Genomic DNA, 16,207 nt, shown 5'->3' with positions numbered 1-16,207 from the left:
TCTTTATGTTTGAAGCCTGAAATGTGGCAAAAGGTCGCAAAGTTCAAGGGGGCCGAATACTTTCGCAAGGCACTGTATGTGCAGTAACATACCTACTTGTGTAATATGAGACAGGACAGTGGTCTAGTGTTTGCTAATGAGAGGCCAATCAGTCCCACTGCTGACTGAGGAAACCAGGCCCTCTGTGTCTGCTGCCTTCTTTAAAGCCTGTGCTCCCAAAACCTCAGCCTGTCCTGCAGGCTTCCCCTCTGACAGCCAGATCTCTGCCCATGGCACTTGGGCATAGGTGCCATGTTGTTAAGATTTCTAATTGAGACGTGCTTTATTAGTCACAGTCTGAGTGATGCTGAGTAAAATGTGTGCAGACCACGCTGACTATGTACGCCTACTTCCTGTTATTCTCTTGGTTTGTCTGGCAGATCTGATTTAATGGTTTTATTATCTTGGATCCAACCTAAATGGATCCAACCTCCCTTTGAACAATCAATACTCGTGGGCATACTATGACCTGAAATGGCAGTATCTCTGTGCCGATGGTTGACCTGTCCTAGAGTCATGGGTTCAGAAGACAGACAGAGAAGGTGGCTGGGTTGGCCCTGGTGACCCAGCAGGAGGACAGCAGTGCAGGGATGGCATCTGGAACTGGGACTCCCTTGGAACTGGGGCATGGGGCCTGGGGTGGGATTTGGAGCCTGGGGTGGGCTGTGATGGAGTAGACCCATCACGAGCTGGGTCTCCTCTGGCTGGGAGGCTATAAGTTGGCTCTATGGATGATGAGTTTGGATATTCTGGGCCTCTCTCTAGCTGTCTTTCTCTAGATATCTCTGTACTCTGCATGACATGAAATGCTTCGAGTGAAATGTGTCTTTCTTTCCCTCTCCTTTTCCTTGTTGTGGGCTGAGATGGACAATCTTGATGGGGCGCCGTAACACTGCTAACACTGGCAGGTGTTTGTTGTACTGTCTGTCTTCCAGATGACTGGCAGAATGTAAACCCTAGATGGCATCCTAGATGTGGTTAGGGTGGCCTCCGCTCTAAACCTGTTTGCCCTGGGTTACCGACACTGACACGATGTTTGAAGAATTTCCATTGAGCACTTTTGTTTGTTGCCGTTTTAGTAATTGAAATGTTTGATCTTTGAAGGGCTGTTGAAAAAAGAGGCACCTCACCTCCCCACTTTTCCTCCTCAGTACAGTACCTTCTTGTGTGGGTCTTTTGAAGTGCGGCCTGTCAACAAGTCTGCTCTCCTCTCCAGACTGGCTGAGCTAAGCACAACACTGCCAGGGATCTCACTGGGAAGGCCGGCCTGCCTCTGATGCTGTAGCAGCCTGGATGGCAGAGAGAGAAAAAGGGGGATGACAGGAGAGGTTGAAAGGGGGAGATGAGAGGGACATTTACTGATTTGTTCTTTTAAATGTGATTCAGATTCATTGGTTATGTTTCTTCATTGTGTTTTACTTGACAATTTACTGTAGGTGTTTTTTGAGTGTGCAAATAAAACTATTAGGCTTTTAAAAGGAGAGGTGGAGTGCATGGAGAGAGAGAGGAGTGAATAGTTAGAGGGAGCTATACTGTATTTGGGAAAAACAGACCACAGTTTGGAAAACAGGGCAAGCTGTAGTAGTGCCAGTAGTGATTAGCCCGTCTAATTTACAGGGGAGAGAAGCTTTCATGTGCCAGACAAAGGGCAGAGCTTTTAACTGAAGCTTCCAGCACACTAGAACAGAGGGAGGCGTGTAAAATCAGATTTTTCTGCAGGTGAAAATGAAGTCCTGTGAGGATTATTTTTTGAGTAAGGCCTCTCTGCTAGGCCCTGTTCAGATTCTATCAGTGTCAGCGTCTGGCTCTACAGATATTATTCATGGTGGTGGGCCCTGGCCCTCCCTGCAAGGACGGACGCGACACTGTGTGTGCGTATGCGTGTGCGTGCTGTCATAAGCGAGTGTACGCGTCCTGTCCCCCTCTCTGTTCTGATCATCCATCCTGCCACCCCCCCAGATCCTATCTCTGTGTTGGATCTGTAGGAGCTTAATCATTAATCATGCACGCTGCTCGGTGCTCGCTATGAGACATCTCACTCTGCCTCTTCCACAGTGCCGTGGCCCCGGCAACGGAGGTGGTGTGTAGCGGTCTGTGTTCCTGACAGGTGTGTCCCACCGTCGGCACTGTTCCACCTGGCAGGTGCTGCCGTGTGTTGTGTGCAGGCGCGCAGAATGCAGAACCTAATGACAATACGCAGAACACAACCACTTCCTATATGGAGGGTCACAGTCCAGTCGGCTCACTAACAAATGGGCTCTTATTTAACTATCAATCCCATTCAGCTGATGTCAGCTCATTCTATTCCGCCCTCTCCAGTAATTTCAAAGGAATATGAGGCCATTGATCATGTGGGATGTCTTGTGAAGAGCTGACTGGTCCTATATATACCATTACCAGACAGAGAACCTTTGACACAGTATGCATGATTGTCTCTGGATTTTAGGTCACTCCTAGCTACTCTTATTTCAGCTTGTGACCCTCAGGGGGGTCTCTTTAGTACTCTCTCTTTCTGACTGTTCTTGGCTTTTATGTCATGCAGTCTTCCTCATTCTCTCTCCTTTTAGGTTGTTTGTCCATGAATTGCATTAGAATACAGTTAGATGAACAATGGTAATAATAACGTCACTGAAGCAGATCTGGAACTGTATTTAAATACCTCTATTTTCTGTGAACAGTCTTCTCTCTAGGGCTCTGCTACTATATACAGTAGGCCAAGCCTATTGGGCTGCCAGTGCAAACAGAAAATAATGGATGGAAGTTTAAATATTCTTAGAATATCTGAATAATGAATATTTGTTACAGTGAGAAAAGAGCTCTCGGTCTGTGACCACATTTTCTTTCAGCTGCCATGTTGCGTCCCTTTCTCATTGGTCAGAGTGTAGGCTTCGCCTCAACGGCTACTTTTCACTTTACTTTGTGCTTTCAAGCTCTGCTTTTTCAATCTGGTTAAATGAGTTAAGGAATAGCTCTCTATAGCTTTGTATTGGCTCTGCGTGGTGGAAAGGGCCCAGTGATGACACTTGCGGGGTCCAGAGCCAGATTGTTTTTGATTTGATGAAAAAGCTTCTGAGTCTCTGTTTCATTCACTTACTTGCACTCTATTGATTTGTGTGGTGTGTTCAATGAATGTCTGTGATGGTGCATTTTCTAATGAAGGGATCTCTCCCCCTCCCATTCTCCCTCTATCACTCCCTCTCTCTTCCTCCCCCTTCTCTCCCCCCCTCTTAGATCTGGACCTGCGCTACTTCTGGAGCTGGAGTGCGTTTGAGGACTACCTGCTATTCTGTTTTGCCTTCACGGTGCTGTGTGCCTTCCTCACCCTTCTCCTGCTGGACTCTGTGCTGTTCGTGGAGGGCCTGGGCTCCCTGGCCGTGCTGTTTGAGGCCATGCTGGGGGTGCCACAGCTTCTGCAGAACTTCCACAACCACTCCACCCGCGGCATGAGGTGAGTGAGTGGCCTGGCAGGCTGGCACACACTCCATGAAACCTCTGTGGGGTACACTGAGTTTACAAAACATTAGGAACACCTTCCTAATGTTGAGTTGCAGCCCCTTTTGCCCTTAGGGCATGGACTTGACAAGATGTCGAAAGCATTCAACAGGGATGGAGTTGTGTCAAGTTGGCTGGATATCCTTTGGGTGGTGGACCATTATTGATACACGCGGGAAACTGTTGAGTGTGAAAAACCCAGCAGCGTTGCAATTCTTGACACACTCAAACCAGTGTGCCTGGCACCTACTACCATACTCTGTTCAAATGCACTGAAATCTTTTGTCTTGCCCATTCACCCACTGAATGGCGCACATACACAATCCATGTCTCAATTGTTTTGAGGCTTAAAAATCCTTTAATCTGTCTCGTCTTCATGTACACTGATTGAAGTGGATTTAACAGGTGACATCAATAAGGGATCATAGCTTTCACCTGGTCAGTCTGTCGTGTGTGGGTGTGTGTATACAGTACGAGTCAACATTTCAGACACACCTACTCATTTATTTGTATTATTTTCTACATTGTAGAATAGAATACGCTCGGGAGCCAGACAGTTAACGTTAGCTAGCTAGTAAACAGTACACTTTAGCTTAAGACATATAGCTAGCTAGCAAGGTAAACCATGAATCTAGCTAGGTAAACAGTGTTTAAGATCACACACGTAATGTTAGCTAACGAGCCAACCAGTTGACATTAGGTAGTTAAACAACAATGAACATAGTGCCAACAATGCCACAGTGTTGGGAGCTAGCTAACATTAGGCTCTAACTAGAAAAGCAAACAGCTCTGAGAAACAAATAGTAACGTCAGCTAGGGAGCCAGCCAGCTAATGTTAGCTAGTTAGCTAACAGTACACTTTAGCTTGAAATGAAACCACTTTCTGTCAAAATTAAAAACATGTAATATCTAAAAATGTAGATAGTCTAGCAATAGCTATCTTACCTGTATACATCATCATGCATGATGAACGCTTCTCCCTGTCAGGAATGCCATACCACAGTTGCCCTTAGTTTGAAGATGTAATCCGGAGACAGGTGTTTTCTCCATCTCTTTAGCTATCATACTCTAATTCCACTGATTTCAAAACTTGATCCTCCAGAAAGTGGAGAGCAACACTTATGCAGCTCGACTACACAATACATAAAAAAAAGCTGTGTTTGACAGGATTACCAACACAGACTGACGAGCTCAAATAGACAGCAGCCTTCAATATGGCAGACCAATCCGCTCTCCTCTCTCGGCATGTCCAGCCCACTCATTAATATCAGCCAATCATGGCTAGTGGGAAGGTTGCTAACTTTTTCTGTGGCTTAACCAACAAGGCTCGTCATTTCGTATTTACAGATGGCATACAGAGACAGAGACAGCGGTTGGAACCAAAAATCTAACATTTGGACTCATCAGACCAAAGGACAGATTTCCACCAGTCTAAAAGTCTATTGCTCATGTTTCTTTGCCGAAGCAAATCTCTTCTTATTATTGGTGTCCTTTATTAATGGTTTCTTTGCAGCAATTCGACCATGAAGGCCTGATTCACGGTCTCCTCTGAACAGTTGATTTTGAGATGTCTGTTATTTGAACTCTGTGAAACATTTATTTGGGCTGCAATCTGAGGTGCAGTTAACTCTAATGAACTTATCCTCTGCAGCAGAGGTAACTTTGGGTCTTCCTTTCCTGTGGCGGTCCACATGAGAGCCAGTTTCATCATAGCGCTTGATGGTTTTTGCGACTGCACTTGAAGAAACTTTCAAAGTTGTTAATGTTCAGTATTGACTGACCTTCATGTCTTAAAGTAATGATGGACTGTTGTTTGTCTTTGCTTATTTGAGCTGTTCCTTGCCATAATATAGACTTGGTATTTTACCAAATAATTGAAATGCATTCCAGGTGACTACCTCATGAAGCTGGTTGAGAGAATGCCAAGAGTGTGCAAAGCTGTCATCAAGGCAAAGGGTGGCTACTTTGAAGCTGACCCCGAAGTTCAGCGAGGCAATACGGAACAGAGGCTGGCCTCCTAGAAAGAGGGACCACACTTAGGTGACCGTAGTAGTGATAGTAGCTATAGTACTAGAATAACACACTGAGAGAGCATGCTACCCACTGATCCACCACTGTAGAGACACCCAGAGACAGAGATGAACCGGGCCTCATGTTCTCACTGATTGGGTGAGCAAGTTGCCGCCCAGAGCCATGGTGCAATCACGTCAAGGACAAAGACATTACAGTCTAGCACCAGGGCTGTGACATATTGATTGTGTTAATATAAAATATGAATTACAGTTGGAAACCATATAAATGAGCCCTCATTCCTCCATTGCATGCTTAAACTGTGCTCTTGATGGTTAATTTGCCTTATGCTTCAGGCAGCACAGCCTTTTATGTCTCCACTCTGACTTATCTACATGGAACTGAGGACGGACGAGGAAGGATAGCTTCTGTTAATGTGCTGAGCTGTGACTGCTGTCTCATAGTATGGTTATTCTGTCTTGAGGACTCATGTAACTGATTGTATTTGGACTACAGTAGGGTTGGGCAGTATACCAGGGTATTTGGAAATACCTACGGGATGGTTTTCATATACCATCAATACCGTTGAAACTATTTATTGGACGTTTCTTAATACTTTTTAATGTTTCTAACTACTTTTTAAGTAAATACCTGTAGTCAACTTGTGCAATATGTTACGAGAGAAAGCAGATTATTTTACATTATGAAGCTTACCGTACTTCCCCAGAATAGTTTGTTATAAAGAGCAGAATGGGAGAAAGCAGGAGCTGATGAGTCTATAGCGTTCTACAGTGCATTTTGGAAAGTATTCAGTCCCCTTGACATTTTCCACATTTTGTTACGTTACAGCTTCATTTAATTTTTCCCCTCATCAATCTACACACAATACCCCATAATGACAAAGCATGACAAAAACAAGACACTGAAATATAAGATGTACAAGTATTTAGTCAGCCACCAATTGTGCCACCATAATTTGCAAATAAATTCTATAAAAATCCTACAATGTGATTTTCTGGATTCTTTTTTCAAATTTTGTCTGTCATAGTTGAAGTGTACCTATGATGAAAATTACAGGCCACTCTCATCTTTTTAAGTGGGAGAACTTGCACAATTGGTGGCTGACGAAATACTTTTTTGCCCCACTGTAAGTATTCAGATACCTAACCAGTACTTTGTTGAATCACCTTTGGCAGCGAACCACCGCATTTAACCATGGCAAGGTGACTGGGAATGTGGCAGAATACAAACAGAGTGGTCATTCCCTCCTTAAGGCAATCAAACAGGCGAAACATCAGTATAGAGACAAAGTGGAATCGCAATTCAACGGCTCAGACACGAGATGTATGTGGAAGGGTCTACAGACAATCACGGACTATAAAAGGAAAACCAGCCACGTCGCGGACTCCAATGCCTTGCTCACAGTCAAGCTAAACACGTTCTTTGCTCGTTTTGAGGATAACACAGTGCCACCGACACAGCCAGCTACCAAGGACTGTAGGTTCTCCTTATCCGTGGCCGTCGTGAGTAAGACATTTAAACGTGTTAACCCTTGCAAGATTGCCGGCCCAGACGACATCCCTAGCCGTGTCCTCAGCTGGCTGGTGTGTTTAAGGACATATTCAATCTCTCCCTATCCCAGTCTGCTGTCCCCACATGCTTCAAGATGGCCACCATTTGTCCCTATTCCCAAGAATGCAAATGTAACTGAACTAAGTGACTATTGCCCCGCACTCACTTCTGTCATCATGAAGTGCTTTGAGAGACTAGTCAAGGATTATATCACCTTACCGGACACCCTAGACCCACTCCAATTAGCTTACCGCCCTAATAGATCCACAGACGATGCAATTGCAATGCACACTGACCTATCCCATCTGGACAAAAGGAATACCTATGTAATAATGCTGTTCATTGACTATAGCTTAGCATTCAACACCATAGTACACTCCAAGCTCATCATTAAGCTAGAGGCCCTGGGTCTGAACCCTGCCCTGTGCAATTGGGTCCTGGACTTTCTGATGGGCTGCCCCCAGGTGGTGAAGGTAGGAAACAACACCTCCACTTCGCTGATCCTCAACACTGGGGCCCCAAAATGGTGCGTGCTCAGCCCCCTCCTGTACTCCCTGTTCACCCATGTCTGCGTGACCATGTATGCCTCCAACTCAATCATCAAGCTTGCAGACACAACAGTAGTAGACTTGATTACCAACAACAATGAGACTGCCTACAGGGAGGATGTGAGTGCTCTGGGAGTGTGGTGTCAGGAAAATAACCTCACTCAACATCAACAAAACAAAGGAGATGATCGTGGACTTCAGGAAACAGCAGAGGGAGTACCCCCCTCCCCCTCCCCCCGATCCACATAGACAGAACACCAGTGGAGAAGGTGGAACGTTTTAAGTTCCTCGGCGTACACATCACTGAAATGGTCCACCCACACAGACAGTGTAGTGAAGAAAGCGCAACAGCGCCTCTTCAATCTCAGGAGGCTGAAGAAATTTGGCTTGAGAGCATCCTGTCGGGTTGTATCACCGCCTGGTACGGCAACTGCACTGCCCGCAACCGCAGGGCTCTCCAGAGGGTGGTGCAGTCGGCACAACACATCACCAGGGGCAAACTACCTGCCCTTCAGGACACCTACTGCACCCAATGTCACAGGAAGGCCAAAAAGATCAAGGACAACAACCACTCGAGCCACTGCCTGTTCACCCCGCTCACATCCAGAAGGTGAGGTTAATACAGGTGCATCAAAGCTGGGACCGATAGAAGCTGTTTTTCAGTCTATCTCAAGGCCATTAGACTGTAAATTAAACAGCCAAAGAGGAAGCAGCCTACATACACAGACTTGAAATCTTTGGCCACTTTTAATAAATAGGACACTAGTCACTTTAATAATGTCACTTTAATGTTTACATATCTTGCATTACTTGCATTATCTCATATGTATATACTGTATTCGATACTATCTACTGTATCTCAGTCTATGCCACTCTGACATTGCTCGTCTATATATTTACATATTAATTCCATTCCTTTACATTTGTGTGCATAAGGTAGTTGTTGTGGAACTGTTAGATTACTTGTTAGATATTACTGCACTGTCGGAACTAGAAGCACAAAAATTTCACTACACCAGCAATAACTAGGGATGCATGTGAACATATCGGAATTGGACGATATTAGCTAAAAATGCCAACATCAGTATCTGCCGATGTCTAGTTTAATGCCGATGTTATTAACAGATGTCAAAGCTACCGTGCATACCTATATAACGTAGGTACATTACTCCACGTAAAATTTGGCACTACACGTGCAACACAGCATTCCTAACCTAGCCCACAATGTCTGCTGTGTGGATCGAGCTGTCAACATGTCGAGCCAACATTTGAAAGAGTAAGAACATTTCAGTGAGACAACTCAAAGGCGGAATCCATTAAAGCCAAGATAATAGAATTCATTGCCCTTGACTATCAACCGTTCTCTCTCGTTGGTGCTGTTGGCTTTCGCCAACTGGTCGAGCTCCGGTACACACACCAAGTGCGCTGTTTTTCAGATGTTGCCCTACCGGAGTTGCATAGTAATAGCATCACTGCTCTTAGCGTCATGACATACATACGATGGAACGGCGTTTGGGTCTTTGCGTGTCAAAAAAGATACAGTAGCACTGTCAAAGCTGTACCAAAAAAAGTCTGCAGACAAGCAAACACCACGAACGATGTGTTTACAATACAGCGTCGGTAATAAAGCATCATTTGTTCGACCGCAACTTCTGGGGTAGCTAGCTTTAGCTTGGTACCTAGCTAGCACCAATACAACCAGCCTGAAAACAATGACCAGTAGAAACTGCAGTAATTTTCATTAATCTTAGCAATGATTTAGGAATCCTTGTGAGTAAGTATTAGCTAGGTTTCCACTTGGTGTTTGCCTATTGAAATTTAACTTCAGTTCATGAAAATAAATAGCTAGCCAGCTACTTAACCCTGTTGTCCAAAGCTAACGTTATAAGCAGCCAGCTAGCTTCATCTGGCTAGTGAGGCTTGCCTGGACTGGGTTATGTGTTGTGAAGCTAGGCACAATAGTGGAATTTGTGGTTTGCCTTCAAATTATAGTCTGTCATTGACAGTGATGCAAATGAATACAAATAGTATAATTATGCCACACTTTTATTTTGAAGGTTAACCGCAAAGTCCACTATTGTGGCTAATCCTTACTGTGGCTAGCTTCACATACAGTTGAAGTCGGAAGTTTACATACACTTATGTTGGAGTCATTAAAACTTGTTTTTCAACCACTCCACAAATTTCTTGTTAACAAACTATAATTTTGCCAAGTCGGTTAGGACATCTACTTTGCGCATGACACAAGTAATTTTTCCAACAATTGTTTACAGACAGATTATTTCACTTATAATTCACTGTATCACAATTCCAGTGGGTCAGAAGTTTACATACACTAAGTTGACTGTGCCTTTAAACAGCTTGGAAAATTCCAGAAAATGATGTCATGGATTTAGAAGCTTCTGATTTGAGTCAATTGGAGGTGTGCCTGTGGATGTATTTCAAGACCTACCTTCAAACTCAGTGCCTCTTTGCTTGACATCATGGGAAAATCAAAGACCTCAGAAAAAAATGGTTGTCCTCCCCAAGTCTGGTTCATCCTTGGGAACAATTTCCAAATGCCTGAAGGTACCACATTCATCTGTACAAACAATAGTACGCATTATAAACCCCATCGGACCACGCAGCCTTCATACCGCTCAGGAAGGAGACGCGTTCTGTCTCCTAGAGATGAACATACTATGGTACGAAAAGTGCAAATCAATCCTAGAAAAATAGCAAAGGACCTTGTGAAGATGCTGGAGGAAACCGGTACAAAAGTATCTATAACCTGAAAGGCTGCTCAGCAAGGAAGAAGCCACTGCTCCAAAACCAAAACCAGTCTACGGTTTGCAACTTCACATGGGGACAAAGTACTTTTTGGAGAAAGGTCCTCTGGTCTGATGAAACAAAAAATAGAACTGTTGGGTCATAATGACCATCATTATGTTTGGAGGAACAAAGGGGGAGGCTTGTGAAGCACGGGGGTGGCAGTATCATATTGTGGGGGTGCTTTGCTGCAGGAGGGACTGGTGCACTTCAAAATAGATGGCATCATGAAAGGAGGAAAATTATGTGGATATATTGAAGCAACATCTCAAGACATCAGTCAGAAAGTTCAAGCTTGGTCGCAAATGGGTCTTCCAAATGAACAATGAACCCAAGCATACTTCCAAAGTTATGGCAAAATGGCTTAAGGACAACAAAGTCAAGGTATTGGAGTGGCCATCACAAAGCCCTGACCTCAATCCTATAGAACATTTGTGGGCAGAACTGAAAAGGCGTGTGCGAGCAAGGAGGCCTACAAACCTGACTCAGTTACACCAGCTCTGTCAGGAGGAATGGGCCAAAATTCACCCAATTTATTGTGGGAAGCTTGTGGAAGGCTACCCAAAATGTTTGACCTAAGTTCAACAATTTAAAGGAAATGCTACCAAATACTAATTGAGTGTATGTAAACCTCTGACCCACTGGGAATGTGATTAAATAAATTAAAGCTGAAATAAATCAATCTCTACTATTATTCTGACATTTCACATTATTAAAATAAAGTGGTGATCCTAACTGACCTAAAACAGGGAATTTTTTACTAGGATTAAATGTCAGGAATTATGAAAAACGGAGTTTAAATGTATTTGGCTAAGGTGTATGTAAACTTCCGACTTCAACTGTAGATGGGTCCGACCACCATCAATCAAATATGACCTGTCTTATAAATGTGGGTTATTTTAGATGACACCTATCTATACAGTTAGCTAGCTAACTATAGCTACTGAAACAGATATCATATTTCTATGTTTTTGGGGAAGAACATTTTGTCACGATCGTCGTAATGAGTAGACCAAGGCGCAGCGTGAGTAGAGTTCCACATATTTTCATAAACTGAAACTCACCAAAATAAAAAAGTAAAGCTACTGGTGTGCACTCAGGCAACTAAATGTAGACAAGATCCCACGAATACCAATGGACCGTGGGTCATCGCTGGAGGCACCGGACCGTGGATTGTCGCCGGAGGAACCGGACTGTAGATCGTCGCGGGAGGCTCTGGACAGAGAACCCACCCCTGCTGAAGGCTCTGGACCGCAGACCGTCGCTGGAGGCTCCGGACCGCCAACCGCAGGATATCCTGGACTGAGGAGACATACTGGAGACCAGGAGCGCTGAGCCGGCACAATCCGTCCTGGCCGAATGCCCACTCTAGCATGGCAACTGCGGGAAGCTGGAACAGAGTGCACCGGGCACACGCTCCCCACGGTAAGCACGGGAGTTGACTCGGGTCTAAACCCTGACTCCACTAATCTCCCCGTTTGCCCCCCATAAAATAATTGGGGGGCTGCCTTGTGCTTCCGTCACTGCCTCCAACTGCTCCCTTGGACGGCAATACTCTCCGGCCTGCGTCCAGAGTCCTTCTCCATCCAGGATTTCCTCCCATGTCCATTCCTCCTCACCACGCTGCTTGGTCCGTTTTAGGTGCGATCTTCTGTTACGATCGTCGTAATGAGTAGACGGAGGCGCAAACGGAACGTGAAGCTACTGGTGTGCACTCAGGCAACTAAATGTCGACAAGATCCCATGAATACAAATGGGGAAATAGCTACCTAAACATGATCCCCAATCAGAGACAACGATAAACATATCAGGCCACCATAGAATTACAAAAACACCTAGATGACCCACCCTAGTCACTATCACGCCCCAACCAACATAGAGAATATACAGCTTTCTATGGGCGTGACACATTGTTTGCATCCATGAGCTAGCAATTTTTTTTAATGACCAGCACTGTAGGTGCGCGAAACAACTTTTCCAGCATCATAGCATACGTATCGATGAATTGTTGTGATGAGAAATACGAGTGATAGTGTAATCAAGGTGTAATAACTCAGTTAAAAAAATCATGAACGCGTAAAATTATTATGTGACGTGCAGTCATATTCAGGTCCTGATTGGTCAACGAGGTTATTTCACCCGTCAAATAGTGTTATTTGACACGTCAAATTGTGTTTTTTGACACGCAAAGACCCAAACGGCGTTCCATAGAAATCCTGGTTGAGATTGAAATGACTGAACAAATGAACAATGAAACAGCACTGCAAGTTAGTGAAAGAAATAGGCTTGATTATGCTTTACTGGTAATGGGGACATACGTAAATGCCAACAAAATCATTTTTGGGTCAGTGTGTGTGCGTGCATGTGTGTGTGTGTGTGTGTGTGTGTGTTTAACCTTTATTTAACTAGGCAAGTCAGTTAAGAAGAAATTCTTATATACAATGGCAGCCTGGACGACGCTGGGCCAATTGTGCGCAGCCCTATGGGACTCCCAATGACTGCCAGATGTGATACAGCCTGGATTCGAACCAGGGACTGTAGTGACGCCTCTTGCACTGAGATACAATGCCTTAGACCGCTGCGTCCGTGTGTGTGTTAACTATTTAGCTATACTAGAATGCTTAATAGGTCACAAAAACTTTAAATATCGGTTATCTGGGTTTTTTGACTATAATTGTATAACTTCATGAGCTGGATTAGCCTATATTTGCAATTCGTTTTTTAAATTTGTGTTCGTTAACATTTAGCTAAAAGCATTCATGAGAATTCACTATTAAAGGGCTTTTTTGTGTTTTTAGCCCATGACAGTAATATGTAAATCCTGGGTTGGCAGTGAAAATCTGGGTACCACCCAAGCCTTGACTACAGTACTGTAGTCCAACTCAGACCCAAGGTCAAGTCAGAGCGAATAAGGTATGTGTTCATAATAATATAAAAGGCCTTTTAATAGAGAGGTAGAGGCAATAACATCAATTATCCTAGGAATTATATTCAGCCTAATAGTAATTATGATCGCGTCATTGAGGAACTCCCCAGGGGATAAATATTCCTCACCAATCCCCACAGGCCCCAGAGTTCTTCTATAGAGATACAGGACTCTGTGTATGAAACTAGGGATGTACCATACATGCATATGGTGTGGAACGGGTGATATTCCTGGTGAGATGTCTTCATTCTCTGTGAAGATATCCAAGCGGTTAAGAGTGTTGGGCCAGTGACCGAAAGGTCTCTGGTTTGAATCTACTAGGTTAAACATCTGCTAATGTACCCTTGAGCAAGGTCCTTAACCCTAGTTGCTCCAGTAAGTCACTCTGAAGAATAGCTAAATGAGTAATATATATATGTAGACCTACTGCAGCATCCAGCCCAGTGTGTCTTCTGTAGACCTACAGCATCCTCCCTCCCTCCCAACCCAGAAACCATGTTTCCCACATCTTCATCTTCCCCAGCCCTCTACCTGAAGAAAGCATGCCTCCTACCCGCTCCCGTCACACCCAGAAAATGAGGTTGCTCATCACCTGTCCATCCCCTGAGTCTCCCCTTACATTCCCCCCAATCCCCCCGCCCTCCCCCCACAACGACCAGAGAACCCACCCCTGTACCAACCCGGTCCCCTGTGACTCAAAGTAACAACATTTTAATTAAATATAATTGCTTAGGACAGTGACTTGGGAAACTATTCAGACCCCTTGACTTTTTCCACATTTTATGTTACAGCCTTATTCTAAAATCGATTAAATAAAACAATTTCCTCAGCGATCTACACACAATACCCCATAATGACAAAGCAAAAAAATTTTTTTGAATATGTTTGCAAATGTATTAAAAACAAAAAACAGATACCTTATTTACACAAGTATTCAGACCCTTTGCTATGAGACTTGAAATTGAGCTCAGGTTGCATCCTGTTTCCATTGATCATCCTTGATGTTTTTTCAATTTGATTGGAGTCCACCTGTCCACCTTTTTTTAAACCTTTATCTAACTAGGCAAGTCAGTTAAGAACAAATTGTTATTTACAATGACGGCCTACACCGGCCAAACCCGGACGATGCTGGACTAATTGTGCGCCGCCCTATGGGACTCCCCATCACAGCCGGTTATGATACAGCCTGGATTCTAACCAGGTTGTCTGGTCGTGACTCCTCAAGCACTGAGATGCAGTGCCTTAGACCACTGCGCCACTCGGGAGCCCAATATATAAGGTCCCACAGTTGACAGTGCATGTCAGAGCAAAAACCAAGCCACGAGGTCGAAGGAATTGTCCGTAGAGCTCAGAGACAGGATTGTGTCGAGGCACAGATCTCGGGAAGGGTACCAAAAAAGGTCTGCATCATTGAAGGTCCCAAGGACACAGTGGCCTCCATCATTCTTAAATGGAAGACGTTTGGAACCACCGAGACTCTTCCTAGAACTGATTTATTTCGCAGCAGTGCTACCTGCTGGCAGTAAGCTTCTCTTATTTGATTGAGAGATTCAATCATCATTAAGTAACATAATGGTTGGGGACACTGAATATTTACATTCATGCTCTTTGAAATATTTGTAAAAAACTTTTTCACAAAAGTGTTTAACTGCAGGGCACTCCCACATAGGGTTGTCGCGGTGATTGTCAAGCAAATATCTGTCGGTTTCATGGTAATTGACCGTTAATTAACATAAACACATTTAGGATCTCCGGGCTTCCACACATAGCCTACAAGCCATTTTAAAAAGTCTAATAAATCCATGACATATAGCCTACACCTTCACTGGGGCTGCTGGGGCTGCTGCTGGTGGGTTGATGGTGAGCTGGGGCTGCTGCTGGTGGGTTGATGGTGAGCTGGGGCTGCTTCTGGTGGGTTGATGGTGAGCTGGGGCTGCTGCTGGTGGGTTGATGGTGAGCTGGGGCTGCTTCTGGTGGGTTGATGGTGAGCTGGGGCTGCTGCTGGTGGGTTGGTGGTGAGCTGGGGCTGCTGCTGGTGGGTTGATGGTGAGCTGGAGCTGCTGCTGGTGGGTTGATGGTGAGCTGGGGCTGCTGCTGGTGGGTTGGTGGTGAGCTGGGACTGCTTCTGGTGGGTTGGTGGTGAGCTGGGACTGCTGCTGGTGGGTTGGTGGTGAGCTGGGACTGCTTCTGGTGGGTTGGTGGTGAGCTGGGACTGCTGCTGGTGGCTTGGTGGTGAGCTAGGACTGCTTCTGGTGGGTTGGTGGTGAGCTGGGACTGCTGCTGGTGGGTTGGTGGTGAGCTGGGACTGCTGCTGGTGGGTTGGTGGTGAGCTGGGACTGCTGCTGGTGGGTTGGTGGTGAGCTGGGACTGCTGTTGGTGGTGAGCTGGGACTGCTGCTGGTGGGTTGGTACTGTAAAGGAGACATATCACTTCCTAATTCACTATAACACAGTATTCCCAGATGCCTCCTGTGAAGTTATTTACGTTGTGATGACAGTATCCCTTTTGACCTATTACAGCTTTTAGATGGTGACATCATACTGGGAGTCTCTAAAAGATTACATGCTATTGCTTTATATCATGCAATATAGTGCTGTAAATAGTGCTGCAGTATCACTATAGTAGAGAGATGGAGAGGAGGATGAAGAGACATGGGGTGGGGGGGGGGGGGGTGAGCAAGAGGCAGTGAGAGCAAGGTATTGATGTTTTTGTCTCCCTAAAAAGAACCTACCTTGCAGTACTGAATGCATAGCACAGTGCTGGTCACAGTGCTGGTCACATAGCACAGTGCTGGTCCTTCTCTTTAAGTCAA

The 16,207-nt window shown here is 44.9% G+C and overlaps 1 protein-coding gene across 6 annotated transcripts in view; it reads left to right on the top strand.

Moving 5' to 3' along the window:
- Positions 1–16,207, top strand: part of LOC109888051 (solute carrier family 66 member 2) — an 80,396-nt gene that overhangs the window by 31,738 nt on the left and 32,451 nt on the right. For all 6 annotated transcript variants that reach the window (XM_031801155.1, XM_031801154.1, XM_031801153.1 and 3 more), the window contains exon 4: positions 3,271–3,487. In XM_031801155.1, coding sequence (XP_031657015.1) covers positions 3,271–3,487 — 217 coding nt within the window. The remainder of the gene's footprint in view (positions 1–3,270; positions 3,488–16,207) is intronic.

The sequence above is a fragment of the Oncorhynchus kisutch genome, linkage group LG22 (assembly GCF_002021735.2).
Source record: "Oncorhynchus kisutch isolate 150728-3 linkage group LG22, Okis_V2, whole genome shotgun sequence".
Lineage (NCBI taxonomy): Eukaryota > Metazoa > Chordata > Actinopteri > Salmoniformes > Salmonidae > Oncorhynchus > Oncorhynchus kisutch.
Note: the sequence above shows the minus strand (reverse complement) of the source record. Positions and strands in the feature narration are given on the sequence as shown.